Genomic DNA, 24087 nt, shown 5'->3' on the forward strand with positions numbered 1-24087 from the left:
TTCCAACAAGCAAATTTAATGGGGAAGCTGACAGGAAGTTGCAACTCACGGTCATGTGACATTGCGCTTAACAACCATGGGTGATTTGTTTAACAACCACAGCTGGAAATAACATCATAAGTTGGCACAGTCACCTGAAGTTTCACTTTACAACCACATCGCTTAGCAACAGAGTTGCCAGTCCCAGTTGCAGTCGGTGAGTGAGGACTACCTGCACTCAAAAATAGTATACCTAGATGGTAAATGCAACAGTATATACTTGCTACCAGTAAGTAAATAAATAACTTTATCATTGGTTTCCTTATATATGGGATTGGATGGTTATCTCCAAGCATGTTTGAAAATAAAGAGAAGAGGAAGCTATAAGAGCTGTTTTAAACTACACAGATCAGCATTCTTATCTCAAATTTCAAATCTTCTGATTATTATTAGCACAACTCAGTGCATCTTCTTAGTTCGTCATGTAACCATTTACCTATTTCTCCAACTGAGACCATTGGACAGTTGGCAGCAAAAAGTAAAATATACCTAATATACAGTATATACTGTGGTGAAAACTGTGAATGATAAGCAGGTTTTCACCCACATGTGAGTATGACTATTCCAGTCCCATGTACACATGGGGTGTATGCATTTGTGGCTCTTCTCCTTAATGTTATTTGTGGGCCAGTACAGAGTTACCTTTAAATGGAAGTAAGTGTGAAAGTTTTATGGGGGAAAGAGAGTCATAGGTAGGTCTCTAAGGATGTTTATCACAGTTCTGCAGATGGAGGAATTCTGTAGAAATTTCTTGCCAGAATATAAAAAATGTCTGTGGTGTTAATTCAGTGAACTGCATTTCCATTCACTGAAAAACAGCTAACTTGGCTTTTTGTGAAACATTTGCTTTGGCATACTATTTTCGGTTTTCAGTAGAAATGCTGAAATGAAAGTCTCTTAGGGAAACTGTTGGCCTAGTTAACATCTTGTCAAAGAACTCTTATAGAAACAGATGTTTTGTGTTTGTTGACTTGTTGTTAATGGGCCAGCTATACATGACAGGAGATTCTGTGAGTCTTCCTTGTCATTTTTTTTTTAGTGGAGGACTGGGAAGGAAGGAGCTGATTAACTTTAGGAAACAAGATAATTATTTATTAAAAGGAAAGTTTTTAGGGTGTCTTGGCACTTTTCTTTTTGCCTTGTTCTTCTAAAAGAAAAAGGGAAAGGAAAAAATTGACCGAAGACTATTTTCAGTCCAGATGCTTTTTTCATGCGTGCCAAATCAGCTCTGTCACATTGCTATTCTCACCTGTCTAGTATGTTAGGTAAATGCTTTTTAGTTTAGATAGTTGGCCTTGTGTACTACCTGAGAGGTTGAGAATAAATGAAGAGTTGAGTTCCAGATCTGATGAGATCTGCAGATCTGCAGCAATGGACCAACCCTGGTTTTTTGTTAGAGAACAAAGAAAGGAGTTTGTAATTAGTGTTCATCATGCTCAGGAGCCAGCATTAACTTTAGAAAACCTCCTTCAGCCCCTGTCACAACCTTCATACTCATCCCCATATTTTCTTCTATTTACTTTTCTGATACCAGTATTTTTACAGGATTACAAACTAACCCACAAGCCCAATTTAATGAAGCCCCAGTTATCTCTGTTATTCCCTGGGGTTTGTTTGTTTGTTTGTTTGTTTAGCAAGCCTTAAGCAAGCTGTTGACCATTTTCTTTACTTCATCTGCTCTGCTCAGTTCGTGTTGAAGTTTGTTCAGTAGTTAATCCTAATAGCCTATAGCAGAAGATGCTATTAGTGTTTTATTATATCATAAAAAACCTCTGAGAGTGCTGTTTAAGAGATATTGTAATCAATACTGCTATGCAATAAGTATTAACACACACACACACACACACACACAGAGTAATGGACAGATTAAAATTCTTACAGTATTTTAATGCATGATATAACAATTAGATTGTGATCTTGGACATACTTGCTGATTGAACCCCATTAATCATAATTAAACTTATTTCTGAGTAAATATTTATTGAATTGTTTTATCTGAAATCGTTGAAAATCTTTTTGTTCAACAAATATTTTTAAAAATTTAGTTATGTTCCTTCCTGCTGATTCAGTTGTATTATTAGAAAAAGTAAAGTGTCCCTTGAGTTTAAAGCTGTGTGATTATAAGTAAACTAAAAAAATTGCACTGAATTACAGATTTGGATGTGAAAATGATAAAAAGACACTTGATGAGTTTTTAACCAACTGAAGAGGGATACACATTAAACTTCTGTTTGGAAGCTGAACATCAATTTGTTTTTTAAAATAAATGTTATTAAAAGTTTTAAAGAGAACATAAAAACTAACACAAACGAATACAAGGTAAAAGAAAGAAAGATGAAAGAAGCTTCCAGTTTTCTCTGCAGCAAATAGGATTACAAAGTTATCTCTTACTCTATGATTTTGTAATAATAGAGTAAGAGATAACTTTGTAATCATATTTGCTCACTTTTTTCTATTATCCAGTATTTTTCTAATCATCAAAGCCACAAATCATAAGTGCATTTTTTTCCGTTTCATGCAAAAAGCCCATAAGGAGTTTCCAGTCAACCACAAATGTAGATACTGTTTTTTCTCTGACCAAGGAAGTTAATTTAGCCATCTCTTGCAAGCTCCATCATCTTCACCAGCCATTTCTCCACTGTGGGTAGTGTCAGACTTTTCCACTTTTCAGCATTAATAGTCTCACTGCAGAAGCTGAACATCAATTTGGAGTGGTTTTCTCTTATGGAGTTATAGTTCAAAAGTATGACTCGGCATTTGCTGGGTCCCATAGCATTTGGTTCTATATGAATTCCAAGGGAAGAATATCGTTTACCTAAACAAGGCCTCTACCAGATGCTCCTCAGTTCCAAAATGTATGAGATATGTAGCATGAAGACCGTTGTGGTAATAAAGCTTGCAAAAATATGGTGGGAACAACTGACATTTTCATTCATACTAATATATGTATTCCACATAATTATAACAGTCAATCTTCTAACTATACATTTGGAAAGGAATGTCTGGCAGAATGAGGGTATTTGATAATAGGAAAGTTTCTCCAAAATGTGTAATGAGTAAAAATATCATTTTACATTTTTAGTCTAGTGTTATAAAAAATGGAAAATGTCATTTCCACTCCATTTCATTTCTGCCGCTCAGTTTCTATGAACAGGAGAGAATTTTGGAAGGATTATTCTTATAAACTTTTACTGGTTATGGAAAAATAAAGTTTTGGAACAAGCAATAGCAGCAACCACAAAAACGTCTTGTAGCCTTTATGTCTTTATCATTAGCTAGTGTTTTATTTGTATGGTCATTGGTGGCATTGGTTCACAGCATGTACTTGTATAGATTGTTGCACCCTTCATCCAGACCTATTCCAAAATAGAGTGCACACAAAGGTTTGTCAAGTCATTGTTTCTTTATTGTCTGGAATACATTTCAGTGGAGTGCATGGATGGAACTGCCACTTCCATTAAGAAAGACACTTTGACCTATAGATACAGAGAACTCATGTTATTTGTTCCTCTTCACCTTCAAGGTTTTGGACAATTTCAGTATACAGTTAACTATACTTTGAACTAAAATTTCTTTCTAAAACCATGAAGAATTAACAGGGTCTCATTTGTAATGCTTACTCTGAATAATTTTTCTCTAGGTTCATCTTGTTATAACATCCACAAGTGCTAAAATTTATGTTGACTGTGTTGAAATTATGGAAAAACCTATTAAGGAAGGTGGAAATATCACAACTGATGGCTATGAAATCCTTGGTAAACTACAGAAAGGTGATAAGAAAACAGCATCAGTAAGTAGTAAACTTTATAAATTAAATTTTAAAATCTTTATTAAAGATATCAGAACAGGTTCTGCCAGCAGGGTGGATTCTCCCTTCCCCAGTACAACCCCAAACTTTCCTGAAATCTGATCTGAAATCTTAAAATGTTTTCTGAACTCACATCCTGGTTGAATGAATGAGATTGGGAGGCATAAAGCCCACAGAGCATTGGAAATAGTATTAAGAAGCTCTATATAGTAAAAATAAAAAATGCATAGGTTAATGATGACAAATTGTTGATCTAAATACAGTGATTATAATATTAATGGCAATCAAGAGTATAGTGGCATTGTAAAAATTAATGCATTATATAGCATGAACTTTCACAGCAAAACTCCTCTTCCACATATACCTGAAGAAAATGAAAATTACTGCTGCTTGGGTTACATTCAAAATATTAACACATACACAAAATCTACTTAGACTAGTGCTGAACAACATGTGACCTTCTGTGGGTACATGTTCCCACTGCAAGTTTCCTCATATCCTCTCATCCAAGACATGTGCAGCAGAAGCATGTCATGTGCAGCAGGATCATATTGGAACCTTATGATCCCAGATTAAAAAGACTTGTCCTCTTCCCACTCATCATTTCAGATAAAGGCTCTGCCCTGCAGCCTATTGCAGCTTGGCTGATGTTGATGTCCTTGAAATGGGTACTGGTACATCCCCTCCTTGAGGGCTGGCCCTGGACCCAACTATTCTGGCTGACTCTCACCTAATCTCCAACCTTCTTTTTTTAGAGAAAGTTGGTGAAAGGTGGAAAGCTGCCAGCTAAGAGACTCTAGAAAATATGGATGATCTGGATCTTTTTCAGTCAGAGTTCAGGTCCATGTACGGGGCAGAACCGCACTGGTCACTTTGGTAGGGGAGTGTGACTCTCCTGCTGGGTTTTTCAGTGGCTTTCCAAACCATCACTCATGGTCCCCAACCCATGTGAGGTGAGGTGGAAGCGGACTTAGGAGTGAGGATTGCTGCTGCTAGAGCTCTCCTCTTATGGAATGTCTTGCCACCCAAAATAAGGTGTGCATCCTGGCTCCTGATATTCAGGACATCCTCTACTCACTCCTCAGTCCCCAATACTCTTTTTTAAAGCTGGGTTTTTAACAGAGGAATGAGGAGTGAGTAGAGGTATACCCAAGGTGGATGTTAGTCTATTACGATGCTGATTATTGTGATTGTTACTATTACTGATATAAACAGTATTGTTATATATTGCTAATTTTGTTTTTCTTCAGCCTGTATGCTGTTTAAAGTCAAGTGACTGAAGCAGCATACAAGCATTTTAACTAAATGCATGAATAATTGTTTGAGTTTCAGAGTTCCATATTGCCCAAATGCTGCAGCTTTAAAAATTTGATAGAAAAACTCTCAGTTGCCTGAGTTCAGATACAGTACATAGATTATATGCAGACAGTTTTCCTCCATCAAAATCCCCCATATTCTTCAAACTATTCCCACAATATTTGTCTTAGAATAGAAACAGAACTTCTGTTTTAATAGCATCAACCTCTGAGTTAGTTTCATGACTCAGTCATAAGAGTCACATAGTCTTTGGCTGGGTACAATATGTTTATTATTTTAAGTAACTTTCACTGCTAATGATAAACAAATCAGTTAGTGGCCATGCCACTTGGGAATTCTGGATATTATAGTCTTAATATATTTGGAAGGCATGAGGTTGGGAAAATCCGATATATAGCACCTCCCACTGCAATGATTTTACTATGTCTCTATTGTTCTGTGTACCCCTATCCATCCCACAAGATCAACAGAAAATCAGTGATAATACATGACAAACAGTAAAAAGTGCCTTGTGGTTCTTAGCAACTTTGGAAATGCTTTTTCCTGCTGCCTTAAGGTGGGATGAAATGCATGTTTCAGTGTGTCCCTTCTGTGTTTGTTGGTGTTCCCACCCCCTAATGGAACCTGCCTGTCATACTCCCTAGCATTCATTTCATGTTTCACACAATCTAGCCCAAGGAGAAGCCATGAAATAGAATTTTAGTTGCTTGCTAGGTCATGTCCATAAATCAGTTCTGTGCTAACTAGTTGATTTTGACACATGGTGAAAGGAAGGCTTTTGAATTCTCCTAGTTTCAGAATTCAACTTTTCTTTCCATTCAGTCCATTAGTAGCCTGTCAGGAGGAATGGTTTTGCAGACAGACAGACACACAGAGTATCTATGGGCATGTTTGGAAGGGAAAGGTGAATGGGCAGAGGAAACTTTTTTGCCTCCATAAAGGAACAGGGGATCGTCTGCTTGTTATTTCACATAATTGGCAGAGCTCGTAAAGTGGAAGGACAATTATGCATTAATCCATTCTTATAGGAGCCATGTGAAATACCACGAGGACCTGAAGTGAGCTACTATGTGACCACTTTCCTAGTGTCCTGTGTTGTTGTCATCAGTGTGGCAGTAGGAATGTCATTTTGCTGGCATGGCTAAAAGAAAGATAATATTTTATTTTGTTTAACGCTTAATTGCATGATTTTGTACTTGAATATCCATTCAGATATAACTTTAAATACACTTTTCTTTCTGTTTTATAGTTTGATATACAGAGCTTTGACATTGTGTGCAATGCAGTTTGGACCAGCAGAGATAGATGCTGTGACATTCCTTCTAAGGTAAATATGTAGGAAATGTTTTGAAAAATTTAATGCTTCATATCAGGAGCCTGAGCTAGTTCCCCCAAGAGAACAGTGTGGGATAACAGACTTAAATGAACTCTTTTGGGAATAACAAATTATCTATGTGATTCTGAATCATACTGAATGCAGGAATGTAACTTTACTAGAGCATTCTAAATATTCCAGTCACAGCACCAGTATTGTGGAAAAAGCAGTTCAGCTGCCCTGTTACATTCCGTTCTGTTTTCAGAATCTAGGACTGTATTCTTAAAAAAATAAATATTAAGTTCACCCTAGTATTCTTTTACCCTTCATCACAAATTTGACTTACTTTTTTTTTTAAATAAATTTCTTGTTGACTTTGGGGTGGGATCTTCAGATAACTAGGGTATGGAATAGTGAAATAACCAATTGTAGCTACTGCTGATGTAGAATATTAGGCAAAAATCAGCCAGCTGCATTTGCATTAATACGCAATGGACCAAGTTCATATTGAAGGAGAGGGAGAATAAATCAGCAATGAAGGGAGATGGGTTGGAAAAATAAGCAGGCAGAAGATACTTAAGAAAGTTCTTCCCAGAGAAGACAGAAAGAAATATATGATCTTACTGGAATAATTCATTGATTTTAACTACTGTGCTTCAGAAGATTTCCACTGAAGTACCTTTCTTTATTGAGTCTTTTTCAGACTCCTTCTGAGACCAATTTATGTTACTTAATGACATGATTTTGCTTTATATCCCACTGCTTCTAAAAAGCAGAATACAAGCAGTGACAGCTGTCAGGATACAGCATGTATTATGTTCTTCTTACTTTAATATTAGCAGCAGACCATAGGAAAGCTACCACTTAAACTCATAACTATATATCAATATCAGTATAGGGTATATATCAATATCTTTAATTGGATTGATAATGAGTATAAAATAGAAGCTGCATTAAAATAATATTTTAGGTATTTTTCTATTTAATGAAAATTGAATCTTACTTTAAATTAAAGTGTTAATTGTTATGGCAGTGAGTAGAATTCAGCCTTAGAATATATTTTGTAAAATAAATCCTAGAATATGTCAAGAAAGTACAAATGCTGTAACATGTGCAAAGCATGTGTTTCCCCAGCTGAGCAATCAGTTCTTGCTTTTATGCACTAGGTGTAAGCATCAAGACTATCATGGCTGATCTCTCTCTCTCTTTCACTCTGAAATGAATTAATCATGTCCTCAGTTAAAATACTTCTTGGAAACAACTGTGTTGATGCTGAATTTTACTAGACTTCAAAATCAGATGTAGTTATGGTGTAAATTATCCAGCTGTAAGATCACTATTGTTTTTCTCTGTCAGTAAAGATCATTTTAAAAATGAAGGTTCTGCTTTAAATTTCAGAGGGATGAAGCAAAATGCCCATCATTGCCAAATGCTTGTACATGCGTACAAGACAGTGTAGGGGCTCCAGGACCTCCAGGACCTGCTGTAAGCAAAAATCAATATATTGTGATTATGAGCCATATGATTATGTCTGTATAACTTCTGAGATCTTCACTGAGTGTGGGTCAGTACCAGCTGAAGGCCAGAATATCATCTTTTGCAAGTAGTTAACTTCAGCTCTAGTTTTGGCATAGTAACTGCAGTCAGTGGTCATCATTTGTAGCATTTCCTAGAATAGAAATGGGGCTGAGGAACCACTGTTCCTGACATAGCTACATGTCTTGGGCTGCATTATGACAATGCACTTCTGAAACACAAACATGAAAAGCCTATTATCTACATACCATTAGTCCACATTTGTGAATGAATTGTGAAATGAGCAAGGAGACTTACAGGGGGAAAATCTCCTAACTCCTTCTAACTCCTCAGAAGTGATGAAGGGGTGAAACTGATGAAATATCACTGATACAGATCAAATGAATGCCACTCCTAAGGGCTGTTTAAATAAGGGGGAAAATATGACTTTTATTGTCTTCTGAAACTGCTGCAGAAGATCAAGGCACACTGTTCAAAGAAAAAGCAAACATGTGTTTTCAGAAAATTATCTTGACACATTGTAATGTATTAGTGGTTAATAACAAATATTTAGCATTTAGCCATTTTAGCCTTCCTCCTTGTTTTTTATCACCTCTGTCCTCCTGAGGAAATAAAATGTGCCGTTTGTAGCCTATAGACACTATTTTTATCCTAAAGATGGGCAATCTCTTTTGGGCTGTGCTGGAACCTTCTTCTGAGAATGAATAGTAGTAGGTCCTTCAGTAAATTGTGAGGAGATATGATGTTCTGCATGTAAAATGTAAAACATGATGGCCTTTATCTGTCAGTGTCTCTATCTGTTTGTCTCACTGTCTACCATTATCATGTGTCTGTTCATTTGTTTGTTTTCCCGGGTTTTAGGGAGCCCGAGGTGCCAGTGGTGTAAGAGGTGAAAGAGGCTTAAGTGGACCTCCTGTGAGTACTTAGCTAAATGAGTATGAAATTTTATACATGCTTACCTGAGAGGAAGACTTGTTCAACTTGGGAGGGTTTCATCTGAGTTATAATATATAGGCCTGAACTTTAACACGTTCCCATTTTCAGCTGGATTCCTTAAAAAAACTTCAGCCAGCTTAAGTATCTTTACTATGCAAGTTTAGATCTCTCTGTTAGGGTTGCATCTGGGGCCATCTGAGGGGGATGGAGTTTAAGTAAGTCAGAATGGTGGCCACTACCACCACTGCTTGTAAAAAAGGGGGCAGGGCTTCAATGAACTGCCATCCTGACTTTTTTGACCCTCGCTACAGATGACCCTGGTTGCCTCTCACCATCCTTAGCTATGTAATATGTCTGTGTGTGTTTATAGAAGGAATATGTTTAGAGACATTTCTAACATTTCACCTTATGCATCTGAGAACTATAATTAGTTATAGCATCCTACTGAAAGTACACTGAATGCCAGACAGGGCATTTTACTTTTTTTCTCATTATTATTATTGTTGTTGTTGTTGTTGTTGTCATTTGCATTAGAGAATCCCATATGAATATGGGATAGTTTAAAAAGTTAGGATGCCTGTTCTGCCAGATTTTTTTTTCTTTTCAAGAGGATTGTGTGGAATTAGTTCATATAGGCTACCCTGAGAAATCCAACTGTAGATGAATTCCCTAGAAAATAGAAGGGGTTTCATTTATCTACAATAATGTCTGTAGCAACAGAATGTTGCTCCTACTTCCAAGCAGTAACTTTCCCATCTGTTTATCTTTTATGTTCATATATTTAAACATGTCTATACTGCCTTTATCCATAAGGAAATCTTTGAAAGTACATGGCTTTAGATATCCCCTTCACAGGATGATAGGCTCATCACCATAGCTAGGGAAGATGGAAGATGTAGTCCAACATTTCTGGAGGGAATCATGTTAGAGAAAGCAATTGCTTAATTGCTTGGTAAATTTTGTCACCAAAGACTTAACTTGACACCATCCTTAAGGTAGATTTTTTGGAAGATTAACAATTCTGTTTCTTTCTTTTGCTACTTCCAGGGGCCACCAGGTGCTCGAGGAGATTCAGGCCCTCCAGGCCCTCAAGGACCACCAGGACCACAGGGGCCAAATGGGCTTTCCATTACAGGAGAGCCTGTAAGTAAGAGAGCCTGTTTGGCCAGGATAAAATACAAAGCATAATGAAATAAATGTTCTCTGATAGTAGTTGGTATTACAGTTTGACATACAGTACTTTTTCCCAGTTTATTCAGATATCTGCTATGTGAGTCAAGGTGTATTAATACACTAATCAGATTTCTAAACATTGCAGTATTTGTAGATTCTGCATAAACACACAGACATGTTGTGGTGCTTATGTGAGTTTGCATGTGTTCTGCTTCTTGCCTTTTCATGCTTGCCTTTTCAGGGAAATCCAAGAAGGTTAGGCATTTCTTTAAAGTTTTATTGGATGGAGATGTTGTCTAATAAACCACCATGCTTAGTTTTCACAGTGTGAATCAAAGAAAAGGCCCTTGTATAAGTAGCTGCAAACACATGCTACAGACACAAATCAACTCTTGTTTGTTCTAATTGGTTGAGGCTTAAAGATGGCAGTATGTATTTGTTAGTATACCCGTGGCTTTGTGTTTCAGAGAATGAACAAAGACTGTGTTCATTTATAATTCTAGGGACGTCAAGGGCCAAAAGGTGATGCTGGAGAACCTGGACTACCAGGGCGATCAGTAAGTTCCTTTGCTATTTATTTTCCATACTTCCAGAAGACACTCTGCTTGTAGGCCTGATTCTGGGGCACTTCAAACTACTTCTAATTTGGGGAATATACTTCTAGAAAATGCTGAACTGCCGCTGGAACAGCATGGTCCTGAAGGAGAATAAAAGGTCCTAGAGTTCCAAAGAGTGTTCCGTTCTCAAATTGCTGAATTTCTCTCATCCTTAATCATTAGTAGATTTTCTTACTAAGAATAACAATTGTTTAATGATTAGCTATTACTTGATAGTGAGCTCTGAATAAGATTTGTAACATGATGATAATAAAATGTACTTGCCTTTAAAAGAATAAACAATACAAATAACTATAAAGAACCAGAGTCTAGGCAAAATGTAATTCTGTACAGAATTTGAGAACGGAACACTCTTTGGAACTCTAGGACCTTTTATTCTCCTTCAGGACCATGCTGAATTTATAAATCAAAGGTCTGTTTGTTTTGGTCCATTTCTTTTGTATGATGTCAAAATCAATACCACTGTATCCAAAGAGCCTACAGTACATATGAACTATATATTAAAAATTAAAATAAGATGCTCTGATATGTTAAAATTGTATTGCACTGTTCCAAAATCCTGTCTAATTAACTTTTTTTTTCTCACCTAGGGATCACCAGGCCTAAGTGGCCCTCCTGGCCCAATGGGACCACCAGGTGACAGAGTGAGTAATTCTAGTTTATCACTGGAGAGTGGAAACTTTTTACAAAGGCTTTGAACAACATTAAAACGTTTTAAATTTTGTGTGTCTTCTTCATTTTGTCAGCTTCCTTGAACCTTGAAAAGATGGAACAAATGCATTTTAAATATGCAACCTACTAAGTTACTTTTTCTTTAGATCAGATTTCTTTGGTCTAATTGGGTTTTGATGGACATTGTAGTCCAATACATATAGAGGACACCAAGTTTGAAGAAAGTTAACTGATCGAATGATGTAGAAATGATAGGCTTTGTACCGCAGTGATGTAAATCAGTGAGGAATTGCATTAGGCAAATAAATATATAGAAGCAAAGACTTTGGATAAGAGGAAAATAAGCAATAAGCCTAATAAGAGTTCTTTGCTCTTCATCTACAGTGAAGAAATAGTTAATTCCTAGGTAAAATATATTTATGACAGTACTAAAAAATTTTCACTAGTATTCAGCATAAATATTTAATTTGTTAAGACCCTTGGTACATTCCAATAATATGTACTTATTGTAGCTATAAAATTCATAGTTACTGATCCCACATAATGTGAGATGTTTAGAAATTATGGTTTTGAACATTTTTGATACTTTTAATATGGTGGTTGGCCTAAAACCTTTTCTGAATAATCAGGTTGTCCTTAAAAGCAAAAGAAAACTAATCCATAATGTTCACTGTTTTTGAAACAGGGTTTTACTGGAAAAGATGGCCCAGCAGGACCAAGAGGTCCCCCGGGACCAGTGGTAAGTGTTGGCTTCGTTGTTAGAATGATAATGTAATATTAGGACTAAGATGGATGGTGCTGGTGGGAAATGTGTCTGTTTTGTGTCAAATAGTACTGTAATAATTTTCAGGAACATATCCTCTCAAAGCAAATTAAATTACAGCTGGCATATTAATTCAGTGCCCTGAGTGTGGATGCTTAATATAGCAAAACTGGCTCCAGTCATTGGCTAGAACAGTGTTTCTCAACCTTGGTGGCTTCAAGATGTGTGGACTTCAATTCCCAGAATTCTCCAGCCAGCATGCTGGCTGGGAAATTCTGGGAGCTGAAGTCCACACATCTTAAAGCCACCAAGGTTGAGAAACACTGGGTTAGAAGAACGTCAAGATTTGCAGTGTGAAAATATATTAAAGAAAAGCCTTAAGAAAAGGAAACTACAGAACAATGAAGTGAGGACTAAGCATGTGCAGCAATATGAACCTCTGACTGTTGGAAATGGGAAAAGAAGCAAAATGGGAGAAATGGAGTTAATAGAGCTCTGAAGATGTGCTCTCTACATTGCAGTATTAGTTGTAGGTCCAACTTAGTTAATCTAATTTTGTTGACTATATAATACAAGTAAATCTACCCTTGTTATGACGTTGTTTAATAAAATTACAATCTACTGATTTTTCCCTTTGCACTGTGCGTCTTCCTATAAAGATCAAATTGTTAACGAATTGTATTGTTAAAAGAGAGGCCTTGATGATTTCAAGCCGATTTCAAGCCGATTTTTTAAAAAACAAAACCTGGTTGATGTTTTTTTAGATCACACTTTTTACTGCTAGAAAAAGGTCACCATTAAATCTGTAGTAATATAAATGAAGCCTCGTTCTAATGGACTATTTGGGAGAAGGGCATGTCTGTTACTTCTGCATGTCCATTAAATATGAAAGTATGCTATTGAGGCAATTCACATATTTGCATAATGACATCACTATGCAAATTATATAAATTGCTGTAGATGTCATTTGAACTTTGCTAAATGGGATCTGTTAAATTGAGGTTCCACTGCAGCAGAAGCTTTATGCTATGTTTGAAATGTTATCTTGTGGAATTCATTCCTTTGTGCCTAGGAAGATGCAAGTGATAAGAAATATTGGGGTTTGCAACCTTTGATGAAAAAGTTGAACATAGAAAAGCATTAAAATGTGACCAAATTAATGTGGATGGTAGGAAAAAACATTATACACATTTCTATTGTCACAGAAGGTAGTGGTACTTACCTGACTTTGGCAGATCTGGAAAATGCTAAAGGTTGGAACTATTAATATCTAGTTGGCAGACCAACAGAAAAACCTGGGATTGTAGACTAAACCTCCCAGAGTTGGGCAGCATATACATTTAAATTGTTGTTGTTTTTGTTAATAATAATAATAATAATAATAATAATAATAATAAAACTAGAATGTTGAAAAAATATTCCAGATAGTATCAAACCACTTATGCATTGTCAGGAAGACAAGATAGAAGTATCTGTGTAGTTCCCAGCTGAGCTTGACTCAAGGAAGACTTTGCTTCCTTGTTTCCTTAACTTTGTATTACCATTACTTGGTCATTGGACATAATTGGTAAAATGCTGTTGTATCTTCATGTTGATGAAATGGCATTTAACTCTTCTTCCTTCAGACCCCCAGATCTGTCTGTGGAGTTGGGAAGGCTTTGGTACAGATACTGGAGACATGGTAGTAAAATGAGTGGGGAGGATTTGCTGTGCATCCAAAAGTCAGTCAGTCAGTCTGTCCCTCCCTCCCTCCCTCCCTCCCTCCCTCCAGTCACCAGCATAACTCCCACCCAGTTTGTCACAGTATTAGCTAAATTTCTGAGTGTATGTTTCATTTCAGATGTATAAATTGAACAAACACAAAATTAAATAAATAAATAAATAAAATACCTCAGACTATTATTTTCCTTCTTTGCATATTTTTTCAAACTACTTGTTTACAGGGTGCCCCAGGAGTGCCTGGAGTTGCTGGTCCAGCTGGGAAACCAGGCAATCGTGGTTTACAGGTAAGAGAATCAATCACTGGCATTTATTGTATTCCTTGTGAAAAGCCCTTTTATTTTACCAGTAGGAAATGGTGCATCATACAATGACTATCATTGATGGCAAGTCTGATTTTTAAACAGTTTCACTTTTTATCATTCATCCTTTTTGCACCATAAAAGGCAGGTCTGGAAATTGTGGTCATAGGGCTTTTTCCGCTTTAAAAAAAGTACTCCAATTGAACATGCCAAGGTTTATATTTCTACACTACATAAACATCCCAGAGGTAAATTACTTAATGGAATTACTATTTGCTATTTTTAAAGTTCAGTGAAGTGTGATATACTGCCTGTGGTGGTTTTTTTAATTTAGCATTTTGAGAACATTTAGCTTGAAAATGCTTAAATGAAGCTTCTTAACATTCTGATGATAGCTTCAAATCTAGAACTTTCTTAGGATTAAGTTGGATCAGGAATTGGCCTTAATAGCAACTGACGGAGCCCCTTTAACAGAAGTATCCAAGAATGCAATGGGAAAACATTTGGCATCAGAGTACTGAAGCAAAGTAGACTAGTCCTGATGAAGAATTTGGGTCCTAGGACTGATTCTGCTAACAAAGTACTATAATATGGCTTTGGCTTTGTATTATTATGCCTTTTAGTGAAATGCTTTGCAACTCTTGGCTATAGAACCTGTGATCATGAGAGTATTCAGTCATGTATCTAGAGTAAATGAGTCAGACGGCATGTACCATTGATTTGAGCTGGTCTGAATTCTGAATTCAGAAGCACATCTGCTTCTGTCTCTAAGAGCAGCCTGATCTGAAAGCATAACAAGGCTAGTCTTCTCACTTCATTTCTGTTATTATTTTAAACTTCAGTGTGCTACTAAAAGACTGAGGAGCAGAGGCCAATTAAGTGTTGGCAGTATAATTAGGGATAATTAGTTAGGGATAATTCTAAAGATCTTTTAAATTAAGGTTGTATAACCTGAGAACCCAAACTTATTTTTGTCGCCCTTATAACCACCTCTGGCTATGATTGCTAAAAATGAGCAGGACAGCTTTCTGCTTTTATGAAGTAGGAAACATTGAATGCATAGTGTAAAACAGATTGAACATACCTTAAGAGAATGAAAAAATCCCAAAGCCCAACTAAAAAAAAAAAAGCAGAAAATCAGGGCAAATCTCCCCCTACCAGGAATTTTTATTTAACTTGTATATCTAGGCTTGATTGAATGTTATTTTTTGTTCCATTTTTACATAAGGTGAATATGTGACATGATTTGAGAACATATAATAATTTGCCCTGTTCCCCATATGCTTGACATCACATTCACAGTTTCTCACGTCTATAGACCAGTTCCCCGCAGGAACTCTGACACACAGAGTCTCTGCAGATGTTTGGTTAGACTTATGAGGCAGATAGGATTTCAGCAACCACATTTGTGCTATCAAAAAATGCAAGAAGGGCAAGCTAAGACCATATGTGTGAGTAAGACAGCCAAATGTAGCCTGCAGGGATCTGATCTGAAGGTCATGCAGGCTTTTCTGTAGCTGTGTGGCCCAGTTCCACAGTAGCACTTCATTCGATCATGCACCATTTCCTTTGATAATTTCAGACCCTCAATGTATCTTTCAGGAACCAGTCATACAAAGATCTAAAGTATGGAGTTCAATCTAAGGATGAGATGAAGATCTCAGGATCACATGTAATAAATGCAATCATTTCAACCTGAGCATGGCGTAAGACTATTAGATAACTCTAGACAATCATGCTAGTGCACAGAGAATTTCTTAAGTAAATTAGTCACTAGCATAGTAATTTAGTGCATCTTGGAGTATTACCTGAACATTCTAAATTGGTGCCAAGCTAGTAATCCCAAATGGTGCAGATTTGCAGGGACTAATGTATACTACCAACTCTGTGAAAACAGCAAAATGCTAGAGGTAACAAAAAATAGGGAAAGCTATTTAACTTCTGTTTACGTAGGTAAAGGTAAAGGTTTCCCTTGACGTAAAGTCCAGTCGAATCCGACTCTAGGGGGCGGTGCTCATCTCCGTTTCTAAGCCTTGGAGCCGGCATTGTCATAGACACTTCCGGGTCATGTGGCCAGCATGACGACTCGGAACGCCGTTACCTTCCCGCCGAAGCGGTACCTATTGATCTACTCACATTTGCATGTTTTCGAACTGCTAGGTGAGCAGGAGCTGGGATTAACAACGGGAGCTCACCCCGCCGCGTGGTTTCGAACCGCCGACCTTCCGATCGACAGCTCAGCGGTTTAACCCGCAGCGCCACCGCGTCTGTTTACGTAGTCTTTGGTAAAAAAGCAGGAAGGGGCAAGATGAAGTTTGAGTTTGATAGAAACATGGACAAGTAATTCCTATTTGTGTTGAATGAGTTTAAATCTTCAGATGACCTGTATCCTAAGGTCAGGGTTAAAGTTGAAAACAATGTGGTAATTTATGTCTCAAATTTATTTATGTCTCAAATTTGTACTACCGCCCATCTCCCCCCAAGGAGGGACTGAGCAATTGCCAGAAGTCACCTTGAGTTAGTAAAAAATATGTCTTGCCAGACTGTGTCCAGAGCTTCAGCGCTGAGCTCTTTATTCTTCAGTACTTTTATTAATGACTTGGTTAAAGAGGGGGAGGCAATGGTTATTAAATTAGCAGATAATACATAATTGTATGGCCTAACTAATAACCTAGAAGAAAAAAATGAAGTTCAAAAAATCTGAATAGATTATAGAAATGGCCTGAACAGAACAGAATGAAATTTAACAAAGACAGATGTGGAGAAATAGGATTGGGGTTAGCAGTTAGAAAAAAGATCTTGGAATAATAGTTGATTGCAAATTAAAGGTCAATCAGCAAAGTGATACAGCTGCAAAAAAAAAGTCAAATACCATTTAGGATGCATGAACAGAAGTATGTAGTTTCTAAATGACAAAATGTAGTTTCTTGTGGGAGGGAGATGGGCAGTGGCAAAATTTGAAAAATAAAATAAAAAATAAAAATAAAGAAGTAAATACTGTGTGTTTGAACACCACCCTTTAATACATATGTATAAACTACCTAAATCATGCAGTAGCTCCGATACTAGCAGTCTGGCTTTCCTTTAAAAATTGCAAAAATATTTTAGAAGTCTAAATAAAGCCTTCAAGAGAATTATTCTTCCATTTAAACCAATCTTTTCTAAATCTAGGAGATCTCTGTTTCTAATTTGTGTTTTTAATTTTTTATATTCTTTTTTTAAAAAATATTGGGTGCCTTGAGTGCTTGTGCAAGTAGAAAAGCTGGAGTATAAATCAAATACATAAATCTGTAAGTAAGCAGATTGTAGTAAATCTGTTTCATATACTTAGATTTGAGGTTGATTCATGAATACACAACAAACAAAGGAAATAGAAAAATCTGTAACTGGGTCCATAGGAACACTTTTGAGAGAAGTTGTACTTCATCTTAATAGAGTTGGGAAGGGCCATCTAGGTCATGAAAACCAATCTCTTGGTCAGTGAAGGAATTCAAATTAGAATAACCCTGACAAATTGTTCTCTACCCTCTGCTTGAACATATCCAGTAAAGGGGAACCACTCATTCCCTAGATCATTGATTTCATATCAAATTGTTCTTGTCCTTTTGTTTTCCCAACATACAACCAGACTATGGTTTCCTGTTACTTGAACAGTGCTTTAATTTCCCCCTCAGTCTTCTCTTCTCAGGCAATTTTATTTTTCTTTTGGAGAGATGGATTCTGCTATTGCCATAGCTTTCCAAAGCTACTTTGTCATAGCTCTATGAGCATGTTCCTTCTTCATTTTCAGTCTTTGTTGCTGATGTTGCTTCATTCTGAATAGTCTGACAGTAAGAAAGGACTATGAAACAGAGACAGGTGTGCTCTCTGAACCTTATGTTAACAGCCAGACCTAAGAATATATGAGTGTATGTTGAGTCAGTATGCCTGATGCTGAAGTCCCTATATTTGACATTATCCCTAGTGTAACTGTTTTACTTTTGTTCATGATCTCAGTGACATATTTTATAAATATTGACATTATATTTAATTGCATACAGTTATGTTCTAGTCCTGACTTCTGGAATAATTTTAGTGTATCATTAAGTAGAGAATACATTGAGATGTTTTGAAAGAAACTAACTAGTACCAGATTTAGTGATGTCTTTTGCAGTACTGATGAAAAAGTATTAAGTGTCACATTTCAGAGAGACATTTACAAAACTAGCAGTCATTTCTGAAAATGTTAGAATGAAAATTGAAATGCAACTTGGTGTAAGTGATTCTGTTTGTACTGAAGATGTCATACCTTGATAAATAAGATTCATTATCACCTTTGATAAACACTATATGACAGACGCTCAGAACAGTAGAATGAGTGGGTGATATCCCATAATGAATCTGTAATATATCTGATTCAGATCATACGTTAAAGAGCTGCTTTCTTGAATGTTCCAAAATTCATATTAAATTATTTCTATTAGGTCAGCTCCTAAAAATATTATACAAGCTGTCATGTTTTTATCAGGGAAGATGGATAAATCAGAAGGGAGAGGAAAGAATATGAAAGGGAGACTGGCAGTACTCCTTCAAATGACTTACTAAAATATATTGTTTCCTGTTTATCATTAAATAGCTCAGACAACATCTGGCCTCTTTTTTGTATTATTTGAAACAGAAAATTCCACTGATAGACAAAACCACATGAATTGGTTTCATTGTATTTGTATGAGATTATAATTTTGCAGTTCTAAAAACATCCAAAATATTTAAATATGCCAATGACATTTGTTAAGGAAGACGGCCAGTCAATTTTGGGATGGGGGGAAAGTTCTCTTCCATTTGCTAATAAAGGAATGTAACCTATCCAGTGATACTAAATTCTGAAAACACTGTGTTAAGAATACAAATGCAAACTTCCTACAGACTTTGTGTATATATTTATTTCCAAAATACTATTGCTGAATGTCCATAGTACAAAATGCAGATAGTAGCAGAGCAGTCAGTCACTCTGACAGCTTTGCTCTAACCAACTCCTTCAATGTTGCTTTTAAGTGTAACAATCAATAAGCAAAACAGCTAGCAATCAAGGTTTCAGCAGTAGCAGCACCTGACTGAACTTGGTTTGGAAGCTAAGCAGGACTGGCCCTGATTAATACTTGGATGTGGGACCATCTTGAAATTCCAGGTCTGTAGCTTAGACAGAGAAGTTGCAAAACAGTAATGGAAGAAGTCAGAGGCAAACCACGTGCATGTTAGTGCCAAGGAACCTACATGTATGAAGACAAGCTTGACCTGAGAAAGACTTTACTTTTTAACAATTGGGGGTGGGGGACACTCTCAGAGGAAGGCTCCTTATTCCAGGGAATAACAACAGTTACTTGGGCAATTCATTATATTTCATTAGGTAGTTAGATTGTTTCTTCTACATTTCATTTTAATTAAAAAATGAGGGAAGCATTAATTGAAAAAAAGATGAATGCTCAGTTGCATAACATTCTAAACAACTTTTATCCCTCTATTATACAGAAACTGAACATTAAATTTATACAGACCTACCCTATTTCCACACTAAATTGGCATTCATAGAGATAGGAATACATTGCGGAAAACACTACGGAAGACTGTCTCAGAAGAAAAATATTAATGTAGTTGAGCATGTCTTCTTTCTCAGATCACTTTTATGGATGTTTCTAAATAGATCAATTTTAGGTGACAAAGCTAAAAGTTACACACTTAAAGCCTGCTTGATTCTTAGTGTTAGCTATAAATAACTTGATTTTGTTGTGAAGGAAGAATGGGATATGTTTTATCAAATTGGAAACATAGAGATAGAATGTAGCTCAATGGTCACAACTGCTTTGATTGCAAAAGTTTCTGAAGTCCAGCATGTTCAGGAAGGTTAAGGTGAGGCCTGTTTCTGAAATCTTGGAAGGCACTGCCAGTGCTCTTGAGGTATGTTGATTAATGTTTCCATTTGGTAGATAGTTTCCCATATTCCTAAAACACATGAGACCAATTTCTGCATTCACGACACATTAGAATTTAAAAGCTATAAGCATACATATAGAGGTAGTGCTGCTACAAAGCATTTTATCTGTAAAAGTGCACATCTGAAAAACAAGAAGCAATGCTTGAAATAGTTTATGGGTGCAGAGCAAGCAAGAATGATTTGCAGAGTTGGAAAAGCATTCTGAATGGTTTGATATAAACTATAGTTAGATTTCCTTCTCATGCCTTAATTCCTTTACCTTACTATTTCTTACTTCTTTTTTGTGTGTTGCATCATGTTGCTTACCACAAAAGGAAATAGAATGAAGGGTATGTATGTAAAAAAGAATCAGAATTTAAATACAAGATCAAGTAAAAGATTCGGCACAGTTTCTAAATGAGTGAAACAGCTGGTTTTTGGTGGTCTGTGCCTGAGCAGAAACACAGGCATTTTGGCTGTTTTGGTCCATAGATGGATGAAATGGGGTTATGTTTTGTGTATGGAATGAGGCGTGATTCCTCCACCAGAAATGGTACAGAAGGGAATAGATGGAGGTAGCCAAGTCCACTGGTGGTAGGGAGGAAAGAAGGGAAGCTGCTGGAAAGAGGGGATGAAGCACATCAGCCTTTACAATCCCTGCCAGTCACTTGGCTTAATCCTGCATATCATTTATGCTATATATGAATAAAGCTCCAGAATATTCATATGGTCTACAGCGCTGCATAATGAGATTATATAACGTTGAATCAATGGACCAGAATGTCCACTGGTTCAGCATTATACTATTTCAACCCCAGTATTAAGCAATGTCCCATATAATCACGGGGGGGGGGGGGAATGGGCTAGAACCCACACCCCAAATCTGATATTTAAAAACCCAGAAAATGTTTGATTGTGGCATCTTGCTTTCAGGATAGAGAAGTATGGTCTCTATACTTCTCTAGCCTGAGAGAGAGAGTCCAGTCTACTGTCTTAATATTTTACCACATCTTTTTACTGCATACGTATGTAGATGAGGCCTGAGTCTAAAATTTATGAGGGTCTCATAAATTCCTGGTCCCCCAGGAATTCAGGCCCCCCAAATTCCTGACAGTTACTCAGCTGATGCAGAAACATCCACTGTGAACATTTTTTAAATTCATTCTTGACATTTTGGGTTTCGCTACCTATGTCATTTATTTGTGCTTCTCAATGCTACCCTGTGATAACATTTTGACAGAATGTGATTTGTTACAGGGTCCAGCTGGACTGAAAGGTGAAAAGGGTGACCGAGTAAGTGCAACCTTAAAATAAATTCACTTTTTAAAAACTTAATAGAGTTTTTTATCTTTAAGCACACTGAGATATAAACCATCAATTATTTTACTTATCAAGGGAGACATTGCTTCCCAGAATGTAATGCGAGCTGTGGCAAGACAAGTCTGCGAACAAATGATCAACAGTAAGTGTTGCTTCTGTGTAAAAGTACTTAAAAGTTAATCTCTTGCTATTAATTAAACATTTAGTAACATTGTTCTTTTTTAGACTTGTATACTGTCGGTCTTATATTCTGCATTATGTGTCTTAATTATATCTATAACAATTACTAATTAATAAAAAAAAGAAAACAGTAAGTGTTGCGTCTATAACATGCAACAAAAGCCATATACCATGTGGCCAAGCCCTAATACACTGTGGATTTTAAGCATGTGGGATGAAGTCAGATAAAATCAAATATGCAGGATGTTTGCAGGGTAGACATGTGATTTACAACAGCCCTCCTCTAAAGGGCTGTTTGCTTAAAGGGAAAGTAGAGGACAGTTTCTTTTAGCAGCGTGTATTAGTTCTCAGTCTGTATAGGAAGTAGAAGTGCACAGAACTAAGTACTTGTGGTTGCTTATCGGGAGAACCATCATTAGTTCAGTAGTCTGAGTCAAGCTGAGAAGGGTAGTATTGCTAGAAGTAATCTCTTAACAATTAGATTTATACTTATAAGCTAAGATTTTGTTTTGTTTGTACCTTTGAGTCAGTGCTGACTCCTGGCAACTGCCTGGACTAGTCCCTGCAGTTTTCTTGGCAAGATTTCAGAAGTGGCTTGCCCTTGCCTGCTTCCTAGGACTGAGTGAGAGGGACTGGCCCAAAGTCACCCAGCTGGGTTCATGCCTAAGGCAGGACGGTTAGTTAATAAAAAAAATTAACAACTAACCGTTTTTCCCCCTTAGTTTCTCACAGCACCCCATCAAATTCTCACAGAACCCTAGGGTTTTGTGGAATACCGTTGAAAAACCCTGCGCTATGCATATAAAAAATTACAGGTGCTATTTTTAATTACCTGTTTAGTGCTGCATTTCCTCTTTTTTCTCACTCTTCAAGTTACCATCCTGCTGCTTACTGGTCAAAATCCAGGAGACGCTGATGTACTGACAGCAGATCTGGATTACTTCAGGCAGTTATACATACATAGCCATTCATTGGCCTAGATTTAATTTATATATTTCTAGTGGTCTGCTCAAGGGGAGTAGTAAAATTTTTATCAGCAAATTCAGTACATAATTACAGGTATCTGAAATGTCAACACAGAGTAATCTATTTTTGACTGAGTTGGGGAAGGGAAAGGATATAAGAATATACATAGGCCTTCCATTCACTGAATAGTTCTTCCTTTTTAAAATGGTAAATTGTACTGGTTTCCACTTTAGCATCCACTGGTGAGCACAGGTTTTTTTTTTTAATCACTCTAAAAGGATGTGACATTATTCACTCTCTTAGTTAATTTATTTCTTTTTTTTCCCCAAAGACCAGATGACCCGATTTAACCAGATGCTGAATCATATTCCAAATGATTACCAATCAACTCGCAACCAGCCTGGACCTCCAGGGCCACCAGGTCCCCCTGGACCTCCTGGGGCCTCAGGAGAGCCTGGATCTGGAGGCAGGCCAGGATTTCCAGGCGCACCTGGCATGCAAGGATCCCCTGGAGACCGAGGTGGGTGGTCCTGTAGCAGAAGGAAAAAGGTCATGGCCAAGTTCCTCTGCAGAAGAATGCTCAACTGATATTTCAGGGTTTAGAACATTGATGGGAGTGTCAGCAGAACCAAGAGCATATGTGAAACTGAAATGCCAAATCATAAAAACAATTTAAGTTGCTCTAAGTGGCATTGACCAGGCAGCAGAACTTAAAAGCATGTGCTCTACATTAGATGTTTCCTGACCAATTAAGCCATGACTTCTTTGACACAACTTGGATACATTTTCTTTTTGGTGTGCTTTAGGGCCACCTGGAGAGAAAGGTGAAAGAGGAATTGGATCACAAGGACCACGAGGTTTGCCAGGGCCAACAGGTGGGTTATAATTCTTTGTGAGGTATACTATCAAATTTTTGAAACTTGTATTCAGCCTGATGTTTTTCATCCTCCTTAACTCCACACCCAACTGAAAATACCAAGTAAACCTTTGAGGAATTCTGGAGTAGCAATTAGCTTTTGTTTGTAATACTTTGCCTCTCATTTCTAGAGCATATATAAAGTTACAGAGTGTTCTCATAGATTATGACTCTCTCATTGCTAGTTTTGCTATCAGTACAGTTTGATCATTTACTGAGGTCTTGACAGGGTTAGTCAGACTCTGTCTCAATGCTTCTGCCTTCAATTTACTATTTGAATGGTCATGACAAACTCCATAAGAAGCTCACAACAAATTTTACCTTCATTTTGTGAAAACTTTACATTTCTTTTAACCATGAACATAAATTGTTCCAAAGAAAACATTATCTCATCTATTCTAAAGCTATGGAGTAGCAAAATTAAAGTAATCTTATGCTTGAATTGAAATGTAATGTAGAAGTGCTTCCCTGTGTCTTACACAAAGTGGATGTAATCTACCAGGCTCAAATCGTGCCAAAGCACTCAAATCGTGCCAATTTTCTATGACTAAAGACCTT

The 24087-nt window shown here is 36.9% G+C and overlaps 1 protein-coding gene across 2 annotated transcripts in view; it reads left to right on the forward strand.

Annotated features, from left to right (window-relative positions):
• The window catches only part of COL12A1 (collagen type XII alpha 1 chain), a 129623-nt gene that overhangs the window by 101029 nt on the left and 4507 nt on the right, over window positions 1–24087 (forward strand). For both annotated transcript variants that reach the window (XM_063313016.1, XM_063313009.1), the window contains 13 exons: window positions 3680–3829; window positions 6414–6491; window positions 7878–7964; window positions 8877–8930; window positions 9999–10094; window positions 10628–10681; window positions 11332–11385; window positions 12099–12152; window positions 14120–14182; window positions 21405–21440; window positions 21543–21609; window positions 22945–23133; window positions 23420–23488. In XM_063313016.1, the coding sequence (XP_063169086.1) occupies window positions 3680–3829; window positions 6414–6491; window positions 7878–7964; window positions 8877–8930; window positions 9999–10094; window positions 10628–10681; window positions 11332–11385; window positions 12099–12152; window positions 14120–14182; window positions 21405–21440; window positions 21543–21609; window positions 22945–23133; window positions 23420–23488 (1051 nt within the window). The remainder of the gene's footprint in view (window positions 1–3679; window positions 3830–6413; window positions 6492–7877; window positions 7965–8876; window positions 8931–9998; window positions 10095–10627; window positions 10682–11331; window positions 11386–12098; window positions 12153–14119; window positions 14183–21404; window positions 21441–21542; window positions 21610–22944; window positions 23134–23419; window positions 23489–24087) is intronic.

This window comes from Candoia aspera, chromosome 1, assembly GCF_035149785.1.
Source record: "Candoia aspera isolate rCanAsp1 chromosome 1, rCanAsp1.hap2, whole genome shotgun sequence".
NCBI lineage: Eukaryota > Metazoa > Chordata > Lepidosauria > Squamata > Boidae > Candoia > Candoia aspera.